This window comes from Echiichthys vipera (genome assembly GCF_963691815.1).
Source record: "Echiichthys vipera genome assembly, chromosome: 3".
Lineage (NCBI taxonomy): Eukaryota > Metazoa > Chordata > Actinopteri > Perciformes > Trachinidae > Echiichthys > Echiichthys vipera.
The window spans coordinates 24171006-24188914 of NC_139828.1; the positions used below are offsets into that span (position 1 = coordinate 24171006).

The 17909-nt window shown below is 43.0% G+C and overlaps 2 protein-coding genes across 2 annotated transcripts; both read right to left on the bottom strand.

Annotated features, from left to right (window-relative positions):
• Positions 1–3402: 3402 nt before the first annotated feature.
• Positions 3403–8024, bottom strand: LOC310945242 (uncharacterized protein). Its single transcript, XM_083911279.1, has 4 exons — positions 7824–8024; positions 7749–7787; positions 7230–7563; positions 3403–4188 (listed from the first exon to the last, which is right to left on the bottom strand). Exons 3-4 carry the CDS (start codon positions 7493–7495, stop codon positions 4029–4031), a joined length of 426 nt encoding a protein of 141 aa, XP_083767405.1. The 5' UTR covers positions 7496–7563; positions 7749–7787; positions 7824–8024; the 3' UTR covers positions 3403–4028.
• A 3539-nt stretch (positions 8025–11563) lies between these two features.
• LOC310945387 (uncharacterized protein) lies at positions 11564–16158 on the bottom strand (the record flags this gene model as incomplete). The annotated part of the gene is made up of 2 exons (XM_083911468.1): positions 11564–11801; positions 15839–16158. The coding sequence occupies 2 exons, from the start codon at positions 16156–16158 to the stop codon at positions 11564–11566; spliced, it is 558 nt and encodes a 185-aa protein (XP_083767594.1).
• Positions 16159–17909: the final 1751 nt, after the last annotated feature.

Below are 17909 nucleotides of genomic sequence, written 5' to 3' on the forward strand. Positions count from 1 at the left end.
GAACAGAGACAGACAACCATTCACACCTACGGGTGATTTAAGAGTCATTAATTAACCTAACACATGCATGTCTTTGGATTGTGGGAGGAAACCGGAGAACCCGGAGAAAACCCACGCAGACATGGGGAGAACATGCAAACTCCACACAGAAGGGCCCCCGCCGGGTATTCCAACCAGGAACCCTCTTGCTGTGAGGCACGGTGGTGTGGTGGTTGGGCAGAAGTTATGACTGCAACAATTTAATTCTCTGAGTTCCGAGTTATGTGACTCCAACTTGAGTGAAACATCCCAGAATCAAGCTACAAACACAACACTAGCATATTACAACCTTAACGTTTTTTGTGATGCATGTGTTTGCAAACAGCTGCTTATTTTATACATCCAGCAGTTATGGGGCAACATTATTGTTCGTTGGGAGTCATGTTTCTGTCCTGACCTGACAAATGATAATAGAGGAAGAGAGGGTGTAATGAAAGACACACAGTTGAGTTGCATTGTAGGATCCAGTGTTTTTGGACCCATACCAGAAATTAAATGTTCAAAAAACACTATTTTTATCATACTGTCATTCTGAATATACCTCTATCTGAAACGCTCCGTTTAAGTCCCTGTCCCCTTAAGCCCCCTTCCCGAAAAAAAGCCTAGTATGCTCTGATTGGTCAGTGTTTCCGGGTCTTCCGCATTTGCGTTCTTGCCATCTCTCAATCATGTTTGCAGCCAGGGAATGGCTGTAACCGTCCCTGATGGCAGGCTGTGTGGATTGAGCAGTTTGATACGTTCACAGTATTTATATAGCCCCTCAACCTGCTTTATAATAATAATAGAAATAAATAAATAAAGACTCACTTTTCACACTATGGGACCTCAAAGAGAGTGAAAAACGAGTCTTAGTAGAATTAATGGAGGTCAATAACATTGTCCCCCAGATGTATCAACACACAGTCTCTCTTTTTCAAATAGTATAGTGCCATCTTCTGGAATACACATGCAATACACACTCAACTTTATTGACTTCACACATGTCATTTTCATAAGCTGTAAAACAAAAATGTAGAAAAATAAAGAAACTATTGAACCGTTAAAGGTCATAAAGATGCACCAGAAGAGTGTTTTGATTGGACCGATGAGGAGTCCCCTGATGATGGTGTCCCTCCCTCAGACCAGGTGCAGTGTAGGACAGCTGTGGCTCTTCAGGGCTTCAGGAAGAAGCCTAAAATTACATCAAAAGGGGAAGGGGTGGGGGTGGGGGGTGAACAGAAATAGAAGTCTGGTTCTAGTGTTTTGTCCTCATTTTCTTACTTTTTTTCTTTAATCCGTGGGAGGGTTTTGCTGAGCATGCATGTCTTTATCTTGCTGCGGAACATTCGGGTTATTACAAAAACTCACATGCAGAAGCTGCACAGTGCAACTTCCTGTTTCACCCACTGGCTAAACTCAGGCTCAACAGCTTTAATTAAGGGAACATTAATGACCCTTGTTAAGTGAGATGGGAGCGTTATTCATTCTCCACCCCCCTGTTTCCAGCTATTCTGCCCTTTTCAGTCACAACATTCAAGTTACCATTTTATCATCCTTTTGTCCCCTTCTACTTCACATTTCCTCTCCTCTACCTCCTTCCTCTGCTCTGCTGCCATAGCTACTCCATTACATTGCCATTAATTTTCCTATTAAAGATAATAAAATTACTATCTACAGTGGGATAGTGCAGATCCTTTCCCTCCACAGACACATTACCCTGCTGCTGTCACCATGTTCACCCACTAGATGATGGTCCTGGGATTCACAGACCGACTACAGGGGATTATTAAGGCCCGAATAACCCACTTGTCGGTGGGTCATTAGGACAATAGGTATGTGTGTGTGTGTGAGAGAGAGAGAGAGAGAGAGAGACAGTACCTTGCTCCAGCTGCAGCACACACCACATCCTCTAGACTTTTCGCCTGAATCTCAGAAGCCAAAATGACCTAACAAACACACACACTCTCCATTACCAAATCAATTTTGGCCTGATAGCAATCACACATGTCTTTCTCCCTGACACACACAGTCTGTATCTACCTTGGGATAGCACTGGCAGAGGCTCCACGCAGTCCCAATACACACCATGGTGACGCCCAGAGCGCACAATGCTGCATAGACGTGTGGCTGTTCCTGAGTCATGATGAAGAGGCCGACCGACGCCACACACAGCCCCGCTGCTATCAGCCCATATCGATATGGTTTCCCTTCGACCATCGCTGCAACCGTTGCTGGCTAATGAAGCTCTTATTTGTGTAAAGCACCTGTGGTAAAGTGCTGAAATGCTTGGTGTTGTTCTGTGTCGGGACTTGAAGGTGAGGGTGGAGAAAGCAGTTAGGGTTCCACTCTGCTGGTTATTACAGCCTGCAGACCGCCTGGTCAGGTATAATATTGCAGGTGCGTGTGTACCTGATAGGTCACCTTGCCTCAAGCTGCTGACAAAAAGCAGACTTACAACTGAGCTTTTGAACCGTATTAAAGTGAGTGAGTGTTTATGTTTGCTTGGTGTGGACATGATTTCAGAGGCGCCGTATTATGCTCATTTTCATACTTGTATTTTCTATTACTACTTGAACATGTTTGCATGCTTTAAAGTTCAAAAAACACATTATTTTGAATATACCTGTTTTCACCCGCTGTTTGAAACGTTCTTTTTTTAGCGCCTGTCTCTTTAAGACCCCCTCCGTAAAAAAGGCCCAGTCTGTTCCAATTGGTCAGTGTTTCTGGGTCTTACGTATCTGCGCTCTCTGTGTCTCTGCACCATCATTGCAGCCGGTGAATGACTGTAAAGCTGTGATCGCACCGCAAGCGATAGACGTGATGAAATCGCAAGAAAATCATATTTGATACATATTTGGATTACTGTGCCAATCGTGCGTTTGGAGCATCAAGGCAGTTAGGTAGGAGCCGGCAGCTAGCTGAGTTATGATGCTTACCGCAATCTCAACACTGATTGGCTGACGCACCACAGTATGACGCCATTCGGTTGAAAAGTTACATATTTTCAACTCTTGTTGGATGCTAAAATTGATCGATAATCAGTCTTAAATTGCGTCTGTAGATTGATTTTGTATGTAATCGTGCTGCTTCTAGCATTTCCATCGCGGATGGTATGATCACAGCATAACATCACTGTCGCAGCACTTTCTACCTATATACAGTATAGTTGTGACACTACAACTGTACAGAAGTCCTGACGGCTCATTTAAAGACACAGTTTCTGAGTGCGGGCATTTCTCTGTGGACTGAGTGTTTGATTATTTCACAGTATTTATATAGAACCTCATCCTGCTTTATAATAAAAGAATACATGGAAATCTCACTTTTTACAATATGGGACGTTTAAATAATCTTCCGTTTTAAATAAACAATCCATTATTACTGAGTCCACAACCATCCACAGAGCGTGTATAGTAACAACAGAACATAGAACTAACAGTGAACATTCTGCAAACACGGGATGAAAGCTATACTGTTGACATTCTGCCGTCACTGGGTAAGGCACTTTGTATTGTAGTAAGCTGTCAACGATCCTTGAGCAAAGTTATGACAGGAGAGATTGCATATACAAAGAGGAGCTGATAGGAGAGTTCTTATGTGTGTGAAGAAGAGTGCTCTGCAGACACAGTAGTAGGTCACATAAATTCAAGCAGGCCAATAAAATATCCACAGAACTTGGTTGTAAAAGTTACATAAAGCTAGTCGTAAGAAAACCCCTTTCATGTAGAGAGCGGAGCAGTTGTGGTGATCATTTCAATTCCTTTTAACAATCAATCACAACACACACGTTTAGTAGACACAGAGGCCGCACGGGGGCTCAGCCTTTAAGTCTTTATCCAGCTGCAGTTTCTTCCTGCTTCTTGTTTGGGTTCAGGACGGCTGTCTTAAGGCACAGAGTGGCCCCTTGCAGCGAGTTCATCCGTAGCACCAACTGCTCATTCGAGGTTCCCGTTGAGAACCGAAGACGAAAGGCACTAACGCAAAGTAAAGATGTTCACCAAAGTGAGAGGTTAAAGCTGCTCGCTGTGCTCCTGGCTCTTCATCACTGTGTCGTAGGATGGAGGCGGCTCCATAGTCCAGGGTGGTGGCGTGGATGGGAGGGAGGGTTCAGGCTCCGGGGCCCTGCTAACAGAGTCCTCTGACATCTCTCGACGAATTCGGTCTAACCTCCTGAAGATAGAAAGAGACAGAGAGAGAGGAGGAGTAAAGGCCTTTTCACACATGCACTGCAAACCTAAAATGATCTAGTCATTATAAAGAGAAGGAGTATGTGAGAACGCAAATATGTTTGATCGGACATTAAACAGACATTTCCCTGCTAGCTCCCTAGTACAAAGTAATCTCTGCGTGATCCCATGTGTGAATAGAGCAGCTCATTGTCCGGTGTTACTGAAATTTCTAACATGCGGCTGGTGCAAACCAGGAAGAAAACAGACATCCAAGGGTCAGGAAGAAGGGTGATTTACAAGAACATGCCAACGAAAACGTCTAACTAGAGAGACAACAAGATACGGAAACCTCCGTCGATAAGGAACAATGCCAAATTCGTCGGATAAATTCAAGGAACGGTAAGAGACTCAATTTCAAACCGGCTACGTGTAATCGACATCATCTCCTGCACATTTTACCAAAGCGCCATCCCTTGCCTAAACCAAAGAAACTATTTTCAGTAAGTGAGAAAACATCTGACAGGAACTTCAGAGGATGTCCTGATTAGTCACAGTGTCCGAAGTTCAAGTTAATAAAACGGCTTAAAAGAGGCAATGAGAAGTGCACTAAACACTTTTTCAGCGCATACACTCCAACTCCTTTCAGTGTTTACATTGCACCTAACTTCGATCAATGCTTACAGTCCCACCTGCAGTCAACTCTCAACTGAAGCCTTTACTTCATCGTTCTGTAATGAAACATTAACTGTTATCAGTCTGTATGTCACATTTATCAGATTGTTCCGGTTTAGAAATACAGATCTGTCTGAGTGTTGTCAGTGTCAGGAGGTATAAAAAGCCTTCGTGATGGATGGTGCTGCTGGCGTCTCTCTTCCTCGGTGCTGGACAATGAGCAGAGCATGTCTTGTTTAATTCTGCAGGCTATCGTAGATTACCTCAGACACTGCCAGGGGGAATCTGTCAGCCACATGCTTCATGACCTACTTCTATAATCAGCTCATTTTCACAAAATGTGGAGCTCTCCAACTCTCAGTGTCACAGTTTGTCCAGTGTTTTCAAGTTACCAATGTGTCTCTTTGCCCAACTGTGCACTATAACTCATATGTGATGATGTGTCCAAGTATGGTGTGCTCTGGTATTTGTCTGTATGTGTTTATTTATCTTTAACAAAACAAGGGAAGTATGGAATGTTCTTCGCTGTTGGTTTATTTATAGAAAAAATAGGGGGTCTACAGTCGTTATCCTCTATTAGGTTCACAGTGCAATTAAAAATAATAAATAGTCCAAGAATGTACTGGGAAAACGCATTTTGCGGTTCGCCTTTATTGTTCGCCTACATTAAGCAAAAAATGTATATATATAATCTTTGGTTTTTTTTTTTCTTTGTTACAGAAAATGTGCTATATGGTGATATACACTGCATATAGAAAGCCATGATACCCTTTTGTTTTAATCACAAATTCACCATGGTTGGAAAGATGCTTTCAAAAGAGCTCCGGGATAAAGTTGTGGATAGGCACAAGTTAGGAGAAGGATATAAAAAGATTTCAAAAGCTTTAACTCTCCCTCTGAGTACCGTTCAGAGTATTGTCCAGAAGTGAAAGGCATATGGCTCCACCAGGAAAAGATTGATCAGGGAAGCTACCAAGAGGCCCTTTGGTCACCTTGAAGGAGTTACAAGTCTAAATGGCAGAGGTTGGTTGATCTGTGCAGGTGACAACAAGTTCACAAGTTCTAAATGTACGGCAGGGTGGCAAGAAAGATGCTTCTTCTGAAACAATGTCACACTGCATCTCATAAAAAAACAGCTGGTAGAGACAAATCCAAACAGACTGATGGCTGTAGTTAAAGCAAAAGGTGCCTCCACAAAGTATTCCATCTGAGGACTGATCACTTTTCCAACCCTACCATTCTAGTTTTTCATTTTTTATTAATTTTTCAGAAATTTAATAAATGTTGTAGGGCAAAATGTGTAAATCACACTGGATATATATATTTTTTTAATGTAATATAATTTCAGGCTCTAAAACAAAAAAAAGTGACTATTTCAAAAGGGTATCATAACTTTCTATAGGCAGTGTATATCGTTGTTGGGATATGAAACTTGGGTCATATTGCCCAGCCTAAGTGCCAGGGGTTCCCATCCTTTTTTCGCCATGCTAGTAGAATGGCAGCCAGGGGTGCAGTCGGTCCACCCCTTTGGACCAGACAGAAATATGTCAGCAACTATTGAATGGATTGCCCTCAGGGTAAAATATAATAGGCCGATGATTGGTGATCTTTGAAATCCATCATCAGATTAAAATTATACTTTGTTCAGCCCTGTGCATTCCCGCGACCATCAACTGCATAGACGGCTTGGTCATTTCCTGCGTGGGATGGCGCTACGACTCTGACTCGATATGGGCATGTAGATGTCTTCAGGCCTGGACTCTTACTCAGCATGTGAAATTGGGGCAGATAGGACATTATAAAGTGAAGTTACCACAGTTTCCTTTGTCATGGCAAGCCGCTCGCTAACGCTTTTGTCTCTTGGATCCTCCAGTTGGAATATGGACCGGGCACTTGAAATTGTGCCTTTTATCCGTAAATTCTCGTTACACAAACGGCAAATATCCTTTGTTATTTACTTCCGAGCTTTCCCCCGATGCTGTTAGCCCGTCATATGCTTTGTTAATCTGATTGTTTGATTTGGCCTGTATGTTGACGGTTTATCCAATCAGCAACCAGTATTTTCGGCCCTTCCTGAAAGATCTCCAGAGATGATATGCTGAGCAAATGCGAATCAATCCATCTGGTGAAGTCAGGTTAGCTAAGAATGCATTTAAAGGCTAAAAGTATAACATCAAATAAAAAATAACAACTAGTCTGAACATGGGTCCACAGTTTTGTGACTCTTTGTGCATCATTAAGATTAAGAATTAAACGGCGTTTTGTGGAATCACCAAAAATGTACACATGTTCTTAAAGATGAGAGCAATGAGAGATGGGAGCGTTTTTATGTCATACAGGTTTTGTGCATGTTCCTCTGTGCATATGTACCTTTGTATAGCGATGGCTTGCTGCGGGCTGAAGCGCGTGCCTGTGCGGGGGTGCAGGAGGAAGTGTCCGGGCACTGCCACCTGGAGATTCTTCATCGCCATGCAGAGTCCACTGATCAGCACGGCCACGCCTCCCAGACCCAGGAACAGCCCGACTATATACAGTGGGGCTGACTGGTAGGGTAGGCCCAAGCATAGAATCGTGACCCCCCCGACAATCATCATCAGCATGCCCAGGCAGAGCAGCATGCCATGAGGGAGCGGCATCTCCCTGTCTCCGAGGACTTCACTTCTTCTTCTTCTACAGCTGCACCTCCACTTCAGCAGCAGCCAGTCTGCAGGAGAGAGGAGAGGGATCAGTGTGTGTGTGTGTGTGTGTGTGTGTGTGTGTGTGTGTGTGTGTGTGTGTGTGCGCGCGCGCGTGTGAAAAGGGAAGCTGACACCAGAGGGAATAAAACGGATATGCAACACGTAAATTATGTGCGCGCGTCTGTGCGATAAACATCGATCCTCTCTCTACCTGATGGGAAGTCGCTCAGCAGATAGTTGGACTAAAAGCCTAACCATCTCTTTTCTCCTCTTCATCAACTTTCACTTCGCGCATGATTTTCGTATGGCGTCCTGGAAAACTCTGGCAAAAAGAGCTTCTTCCCGCCCGTAAATCCCGCGCCCCCGCCGCCGCGCCTCTCCCATTATGCGCTCCTCTGCTGCCGCTTCGCCCTTTCTCCCCCGCAGATGATATCCGATTTTTCCGAAGTGATCGAGCTAAGGCACACACTATCTGTAGGAGAGGAGTTGATGTCGCATGTGGACCGGGCACTCTTTGGTGTGTTCATGTGGCCGCAGCAGCAGAGCCGTGGAGTGTGAGGAAGTGTGTTTTTTTATGAGGAAGGGTTTCCAGTGACGAGGAGCGGAGGGCAGGGCGGGCGCACGGTCTGAACACGGTCACTTTGCCTCTGTTTGGGCAAGATGTTTGTACAAGGAGTGAGTTATAGTCACGGTTACATATGAGCAGATAAACTCTTGTTTTGTTCCCCACTGGCCTTGCATTGATCCTGAACTGGAGGTCCAACCACAGATCACTCCTCACCAGCCTTCACGTGGCAGCTCTCGATTTATCACATGATTCAAATATTGGAGATACGCATTGAATCTGCCTTTAACTCGTTGTCCTCAGTTGCTATTTAACTTCTTAAGCCCTATCACTGGGGATTTTTTGGGCTTTTTCATTTTTGGATCATTTTGTCTGTTAATTTAATACGAGTGATTCACATGGCTCTTATAACGAGTCTGTAATAAACTGCATTGCCTGGTCCACACAATGCAGTACACACATACAGACACTCGACACTTAAAGGGGAACACCGCCTAAATGAAGAACTGTTATTTTCAGGGTCTAAGTAATTCAATCAGTATTAATGAACATGAGCTACTTGCTGCCAAGCCAGAAACCAGAAAAGTTAGTCTCAAACTTGTGTCATCAAGTATAAAAAGGCTTTCAATCAGATGCCTTGCTTTAAAATGGTAGTTTTTACTATATCCCACCATAATGAGCCATTTCTCATTTGTCCTATGAGGCAAAAACATGCTATTTTCCTGGTTACCTCTAGGGTTATTTCTGCTCTATGATGAAGAGCAATGCATCAAAATCAATGCTCTTGCTAATCATTGACATAGCGAAGACTGTCAAACAATCCCCTTAGTATTAAGTATACATCAAATAATACCTTTTTTGTGTAAACTTTAAAGAGTTAACACTGGAAATGAATGAATATTTGATTATCATCAGGACTGGTGTTGGCCAGATTCCCATTCCAGACATGTGTTAAAGTATTTAAAAAACTACTCTGCTGTTATGAATATTTTGTTAAACATGGATTTCCCACAAAGTAAAAAAGTAAAGAAAACGAAACCATCTGAGATGGAGCTGGAAGCACATCTACTGATTTTCCCTCATTGAGAAATTTTGGAAACATCCGTCCACCCCCATGTGTACTCACGGTAGCTAACTTTGGTAACTATGTTCTAGCTTTTACCAGAGGTAAAAGCTCATCAAAACAAAAACATATAACCCAATGGGATCCTTGTTTCTTTACTCTGTATTTTTCAAATATTTTTAATGAACCTTTCTTTAGTTTCCCTGCCTCTGCATAAGCAATAGGCCACACATATTTTTATTGCTACCTCTCCTGTTCCTTCATATTCCACCCTACACTTTTTCCAAAGTTGTATTTTTAATCAAAAATAGCAAATATGGAGGCGGCCAGTGGCTGAGTGGTGAGAGCAGTCGCCCCATGTAAAGAGGCTGGACACCTCGAGGCAGTTCGACTCTGACCTGTGGCCCTTTGCTGCATCCCCCCCCCCCCCCCCTCTCCCCATTTCCTGTCTGTCCTATATAATAAAGGCTCAGAAAGCTTTAAAAATCTTTAAAAAAAAAAGGCAAATATGGATCATTCTTGGTTTACCAGGTGTAATTCTGTAAGGACCAAGAATGTGTGGTGTCTGCCTTCAGACCTGATTGTGGGATCTCTTCTCACTTACTGCATCCATTATACTAGTGAATATTAGAAGATAGTCGAAACACAGGCCACGGTCAGTCCTTAGTCACTGATTTATTAAATCAAGTTGAATACACACACATTAAAAACATGGTGCAAGATTTCCCCTTGAGTAAAGCATGCATATTCAGAGGCATAAAAGAAACACTCCTAAACATAATGCTGGATCTGTACTCCTGTGATCCATACCAGCTCTCTGTCTGTGTGTTTGTTAGTCTGTGTATGTGTGTGTGTGTGTGTGTGTGTGTATGTGTGTGTGTGTGTGTGTGTGTGTGTGTGTGGGCGTGCGCGTGTCCATCAGAGCTACTCTAGTCAGTCGTCCTTGTGCTGTCAAAGATCACAACAGTGTGTATGTGGTCAACAGTTCAGTGCAGCATCTTATTTCAGAGGTGGTGAAGGCTGTTGGACTCCTTCACACAAATAATTCAACAGTCGTGTGTGTGAGGGCTAACATTTAACACACTTTACACATACTTTCCATCGTTGTATTCATTTATGATAAACTTCATATTTTCCAACTGTGAAAAATAAATGAAACAGTGAAACAGGAACATTACTGTGTTTTTGCATCTTTACATCATTTAAATATACATACATCATTATGTTTATCATTATGTTTGTGCATTTTTATGCAGAACATTTTATTAGTTTCATTATGGCATGAAAATCAACCTGGAGGTGCGTGCGTACATCAATCATATAGTGATGATCACATCATCTTTATTTCTTTAGTTAAAGTGATTTCTGACCTGTCTCTGTCTCCCCTGGTCCAGTCTTGTCCTGGTGGGAAATCTCCGATATGCAAGATTTCAAGATTTGAGACACACTACTTTTTTCCACCCAGAACTTCCAATTCTGACTTTTCACATTTGAGATTCCCTCCAGCACCTGAATGTCTCATGCCAGGGGAGTTTCCAAACTACTTCATTACGTTACTGTTTGAGGTAATTCAATTCCATCAAAATGTATGGGTGCCAAAGTATGGAAGAAAATAATGTACTGTACTGTGAAATATGCAAAAACACTGAAATCATCCTTTAAAACAGAGGCATTATATGGGTACTTTAATCTCAGTGTTGCCAGTTCGATGCAGTGGTCTAGTGAGCGGTGGAAAAACTCATATGGTCAGATGAGTCATCGCTCCCCTGCTTTCAACAAGCTGACGAGGCTACATGTGTGGCACACAAACTAAAAAAACATCCACAGGCCCGGGTGCTAGTTTCTCAGAGTGATATGTCATCATATCCTGCCTGTAATGAAGAATGTTGTTCCTGCATTCATGAAATCCCAGAGAACAAAGTACATATCACTGCGCCGTTTGATAACTGTCCTCTGCGGTCACCAGGGGAATCCCACAAGGGAGGCTTACCTGGATTTGTTACGCTGAAATTAAAGGACATCCTGGATTTCCTGTGTGCTTCTGTTACCATGTTACCATGTCACTGCGACTTTTAAAAGAAATTGTCCATCACGTAACCTCATGTTGAATTATAACTTCTCGATTTTACACTTCTGTTTTGGTGCTTTATTTTGTTCTGCTAAGGCTGATTTTGGTGTGTTCTACTCTTCATTTCACCCTATATTTAGATATACCTGCATTATAATTACAGAAAACTTGGGGAAAGCATGCCAAGACCCACTGGTCAACATCAGAAAAAAGCATGCTTCACGAGTGTTAAAGTTTTTTGCTGTCAGAAAACTGAGTAAAAGCCCCAGTCAAGACTATTTTTCCCTCAGTCCGATGTACAAAGAGGTTGGTTGTCCGTATCGTCCAGCGTCACACCTCAAAGCTGATCTCTCTTGACTGTGCAAACAGGGGCTCTGTAGCCAGGTGAGTGTCTGAGTATGCACGCCGCAGGTGTGTTGAGCTGCACGTGGTCTTGATGGCAACCTCATATGGAGGCGGGGGTTCCAGCCATGGAGGAGGGTGAGGTGATGGACTGAAACCACCGTGGTCCATGGGAGGGTAGTCGAATTCCTCACCACGTGCACCTTGTCTGTGGCGCTCCATTGTCCTGCACTCGATAAAACAGTGGCAGTGAGAATTCACATGGAAACACAAGTAGTAGCAGTTGTAGAGATCAGATGCTAGCTATAGCAGATGGAGTTATTTTTTGTCAGTAGTTGCATTTCCTGCAAAATACAGGATTTGGATTTCACAAAGGTATAATGGACAGTTACAGTTCAAATAAAACCTGCAGAGTCTTTGGATAAAACTTGGTTAAATAAATAGTTTGACCTCTCAGAAATACATTTATTCATTTTCTTGCAGAGAGTTAAATGAGAACATCGATATGACTCTCTTGTTTCTACGGCAAATATATAACTATTGTCAGCAGCCTGTTAGCTTAGCATAAAGACTGAAAACAGGTGGAAACAGCTAGCCAGGCTCTGTCCACAGGTAACAAAATTCACCCACCAGCATGTCTAAAGGTCAAATCAACTTGTCATATCTTGTTTGTTTTATCCACACAAAAACCAAAGTGAAAAATGACAATTCACCAAATTAAGGCTCATTTTGTCTCAACATTATACAGACAGGCCTGTGAATGTTCTCATTCGTCCAGGTCATCGTTATCCTCAAAGCAATTTCAGTCAAAAACAACTGGACTGGTTGTTTGTCTAGGAAGACGTTTCACCTCATCCAAGAGGCTTCATCAGTTCATGTACGCATCTGACCAGGCTGGGACTGGTCCAACTAACTGGTGTGGAGATCCAGGTATTTAACCTCTCACAAGGCCGATGATGTCACTGAAACCCTTTGTGCTCCACGTGCCCACGCCTGTCGTTAGAGTGACAGTCGGTGGTGGGCAGTTGGTTTCGACGTCGTTAGTGCTCTATTGAGTCTGAACGACAGTCGTTGGGGTCACCCGGGCCATGTGTGAACAGTTGTCCTTTGAGGTTAGATTGTTGAATCTCCTGGGAAGGGATGAAAGGGCGGCATTGTAAATTGGAGATAAGTGGTGTCTCAGACCCCCTCCTCTGTTTAGCGATGGTTTCTCCACTTTTACATAGATGGCTTCTTTTACTCCTCTTTCAAAGAGGAGTAAAAGAAGCCATCTATGTAAAAGTGGAGAAAGTGGAGAAACCATCGCTCGTCGTTCAGACTCAATAGAGCACTAACGACGTCGAAACCAACTGCCCACCACCGACTGTCACTCTAACGACGGGCGTGGGCACTTGGAGCACAAAGGGTTTCAGTGACATCATCGGCCTTGTGAGAGGTTAAATACCTGGATCTCCACACCAGTTAGTTGGACCAGTCCCAGCCTGGTCAGATGCGTACATGAACTGATGAAGCCTCTTGGATGAGAGGTGAAACGTCTTCCTAGACAAACAACCAGTCCAGTTGTTTTTGACTGAAATTGCTTTGAGGATTATACAGACAGATCCCTCTGTCGGTGCACTGCGTTCATTTTGTCCATAGGTTCAAGTGATATTTTATATAATTATATTTATTTATGTATTTAATGGCGGCCACAATGCTGTCTCTACTTTTGCCTCTTTTTTTTACGTCTCAGGCTACATTATTACGACTTCCTCCACCGTTTTCATGTTTGTTGTTGTCAGAAACTTTTGATCTGCCCTCTAGTACATTGCTTAATATCTATGCCAACATAAAGGAAGAATGTAGGCATTGACAGTTACATCATTTGAATTTTATTTCCATATGTTAAGGGAGTATAAATGAGGTTGGGACATTAAGGGTCTATTTACAATTACCATAAGTGACTTGATTCATTGCACCATGCTTTAGCCCTCGCCCGGCCTGCACTTAGGGCGCACTCACACTGTCCGTCCGTACCGTGCCCCGTGCTTTAGGGTACTTGTCCCCCCCTCCCTCTCCCCCCACTGCCTAGGCCCGTTTGTACTCACACTGCCTGGGCCTTGTGCTAATGCTTCTTGCCTGTCCATACGTCATCAAGCCGTAACACGTCACACGTATTGATTGACGTCATCGCAATGCGTCTCTTTGTTCACAAATCTTTCCACAGACCTCAGAGTTTTTGTGCGTCTTGTCCGACTGTTTTTGAATATTTTTATCCGCCGAAAATCTGCAGTAAACACTCCACCTCCGCATCACACCAACGTGAACCTTCCGGCCATTGTTTTAAATGTCCGCGCATGGTCCCTCCTTCTTTTTTTCTATGTCCGAACAGGCGCACATAAAATGACGTCAGAGCCGCCACAGGCCTCGTGCTTGTGCTCGTACATGTGCAAACGTGCTTTACAAAAGCCCACCTCTCCCAAACGGACCGTGCTTCTAGGCGGGGTACGGTTGCACTCGCACTGGTCATACAAACTAGACTTTAGTCATGAAACAAACTAGACTTTAGTCATGAAACGTGCTTTGGCACAGTACGGATGGACAGTGTGCCCTCTGTTCAAAAGATCTGGGCCACTGGACTATTGCGTCTTGCTTATACATCATCACCCCTCCCAGTTTTTGTTTTTTCAGACACTGAATATTTTTATCAGACTAAACCTTTAGACCAGGGGTGCCCAATCCTGCTCCTGGAGAGCTAGCTTAAACTCAGGTGTGTAAGAGCAGGGAGAAACCTTAAACATGCAGGGCAGTAGATCTCCATGAGCAGGATTGGGCACCCCTGCTTTAGACCAAGATAATTTTTTGGCAGTTTTTCAAGCCTTTATGTCGTAGGAGAGACAATGGAAATGGGGTGAGAGAGAAAGGTGGAGACGTGCAGCAAAGGGCTGCAGGTCGGAGTCGAACCAGAGGCCATAGAAGGCCCCTCATCAGACAAAAGTCAGTCATACATAAACAGTATCAGGACCGCTGCCAGTGCTCGTGTTTGTGCTCGTACATGTACAATTGAGCCGTGCTGAAGCCCACCTCTTTCAACCGGGCCGGCCGGGAAGTGTAAGTTAAGCAGAGTACAATTGTACTAACACTGGTAAAACAAACTAGACTTTAGCTGTGGATCGGGCTTGGGCATTGTGCGAATGTATAGTCTGAGTAGGCCCTAAGTTGAAGTATGAAGTTACTGGTCCCAGATAAGAAATAGGCTTTTTGACAGTTGAATGTATGTGAACAAGTTTTGATAGAAACACAAAATACATGTATATGGGACCTTTAACACTTAAATATTTGAGAATTTTAATTTGCTTAAAAAATACAGAAAAAAGGTTGAGTGAAGACGTAGGCCTAATGTTGATTTACATTTTTGATCATTTTAATTCTGCTCAGAACGCAAATGTTCTGATCAATTCAGTCATGTGATGTAGTCACATGGGATTTCAAATACAACCGTAGTCTTAATACATCACTCCCCGAATGGCATTGTTATTTCGACAGTTTTATTTTTTAGCCAGACTAGTTGTTTTCCCCATTTCCAGTCTTTATGCTAAGCTAAGCTAAGCTAAGCTAACTAGGCTAGGCTGCATTGTTTCAGCCTCATAGCCTATTTAGCGTTCAGACCTGACAGTGGAATACCTATTCAGGCCTAACTTTCGTCAAGAAAGAAAATAAGTATATTTCCCAAAATGTCAATCACTTTCTTTAACTTTCCGTTTTGTTGTGATTATATTTACATAACTGTGCATCTTGCCTGTGGGCAGGATACTATTCGTAATGGACTGTGTCATCCAGGGCTGAGCACGGCCTGTGGAAAGCAAGATGGAATTACATTTTCCATTTTGAAAGTTCATATGTATATTTGACCAAACATAATGAGAAATAAAGCCAAAGTGAGCATTTCCTTTGAAATGTATAGTTTTCAGGGTCTGTGTGCACACAATTATGCACAGCTCTATCCCTAAAGGACCCTGAAAACTGATAACTGAACCTCTGATGTCATCAGTGTAGAGCTGCAACAGGGAGAATGAATTAGACAACATGGCGATGACAGTAACATTGTTAAGGTGCTTTATCAAATCTACTCTTTGGATTACTTAAAGTGTTTTTTTTATACAGTACAGTGCCAAAAATACACGCAATTGCCTTAAATCAATAGCTTCAGGATCAAATTGCTCATACTTAAATGCAGATTTAACTCCAGTACTAAATAAAACCTGCCATTTTTCTTTCACTCACCTGGGCAGAAACACTGACTGGGATTCTGGGAAGCGGCTCCCAGCTGGGGGCGTGAAGAGGGCATGGCTGCCAAAGTTGGGGTAGTCGTTGTATGGATAATGTGGACACTCTGGGTCGAACTCCCGGTGGTTGTAGTTTGCAACACTTTTGCTGTTCATAGCCCAGAATAGCCCCAGGATGAGCATGACCACCCCCAGCACCACGCAGCAGAGGGAAAAAGCCTGCAGGCGGCTCTGAGATGAGGTCAGGAAGGCTGTGGAGCCCCCGGTCACAATGAGGAAGGCTCCGACGAAGATTGCTCCATGGTGCAGGGAAGGCATCCTCCTCCAGGATAGTGAATATTTCGGAGGTTACTGTGAAGGCTGTGACCGGCTGGATAGTGTCACTCACGTACAAACAGTCCCACAGAGTGCACTCCCCATGCGCTCTCTTACTGACCAGACATCCAAATTATTTACGCCACAGTTGCAGAAGTCCTATTATGACCAAAAAAAAAGCTCATTGAATATTACTTAGAATATTTGTGCCTATAATTTCCATCTTCCATACTATTTAAAAACCTGCTGATCATAGTCCAAGTGTAGTCCTCACTCTGTAGATCTCCAGCTCCTGAGGGAAAGTGTTTAAATGAATGGTTTGTTGGTGAATAAAGAAAAATAAAACGGTGAAGGCTTTGATGCGCATCAGGCTAAAGTGGACCAGCTGTGTTTATCATCAAGGCAGATGGACGAGAGGACAGCAGAGCCCATTAAGAAATCTTTACTGGCGCCCCACCCTCCCTCCGTCTAATGTGTCTGAAGGGTAGGCTACCAATGTGTGTGTGTGTGTGTGTGTGTGTGTGTGTGTGTGTGTGCGTGTGTGCGTGTGCGTGTGTGCGTGTGTGCGTGTGTGCGTGTGTGCTTGTGTGTGCGTGCATGTGTGTGTGTACATGTGTTTGTGTGTGCATGTGTGTGAGAGATAGAGAGAAAGAGAGAGAGAGAGAGAGAGAGAGAGAGAGAGAGAGAGACAGCAGGTAATATTGGGCATGAAATAGTGTAGAATTTAAGTATATAACCTTCAACAAAACAACATGATTGTAGCCTCAGTGTGTAGGGTTAATAAAAATTAAAATAGAGAGTTGAATGTTTGGCAGTTGAGTTTATTTTCTTGCCAATGACAGATATGAAAGAACTTAAAATCCTTATTAGTCTGAATGATTTACAGAGACGGCAGTAGCTCAGTCCACAGGTGACTCGGCTGGGAACCGTAGGGTCCCTGGTTTGAGTCCCTGTGTGGATCATGAATGGAGTGTGGACTGGTGGCTGGAGAGGTGCCGGTTCATCTCCTGGGCACTGCCGATGTTCTGTCGAGCAAGCCACCGTCCTCTCAACTGCTCGGGGTATATATATGTATATAGGTCCTGTTTGTTCATGTGTGTATTTCAGGCCTGTGAGTGTGTAACATGAATAATAATAATAGTAACAGAGTGAAAAAATTTAATTTCCCTTGCGAGATAAATAAAAGGAATTTTTCTTCTTCTTCTTCTTCTTCTTGAAGGCTATGAATCGGAACCTATAGCTACATTGTGGACACTGAGGTCACATCCTGTTTTATGAATCTGAATTTGTCAGTTTGAGCGAGAGGTTTGAGCGGCGTTTTTTAGATTCAATATTATTTATTATTATTAATTCAATACTTATTTGTTTTACTAATCTAAAAAGGAAATATATATATATTCCTATATATAAATAAAAAAGAATATATATATATATAAACATATATATAGATATATACTGTATATATAGTATAGTAAATACAATAAACAACAAACACAGTAATCAATCAATAAGAGACAGCCATGCTAGCGGCTCCGTGAAGCTGTATTTAGACACTTTAAGCTAATGCTAATGGAAGTTTGCTAACATGCCAATGTTAAACAGGTATTCTTTTTTTTTATCATTTATAAGTAGATAGATAAGGCTGATGGGAAATGTGCTGTATGAGAGGTCAGAGGATGACCAAAGTAATTCTACTATACACCCTGAACGTCTGAATCCATAGAACTCCATCCAGTAGTTGTTGGGACCTGGAG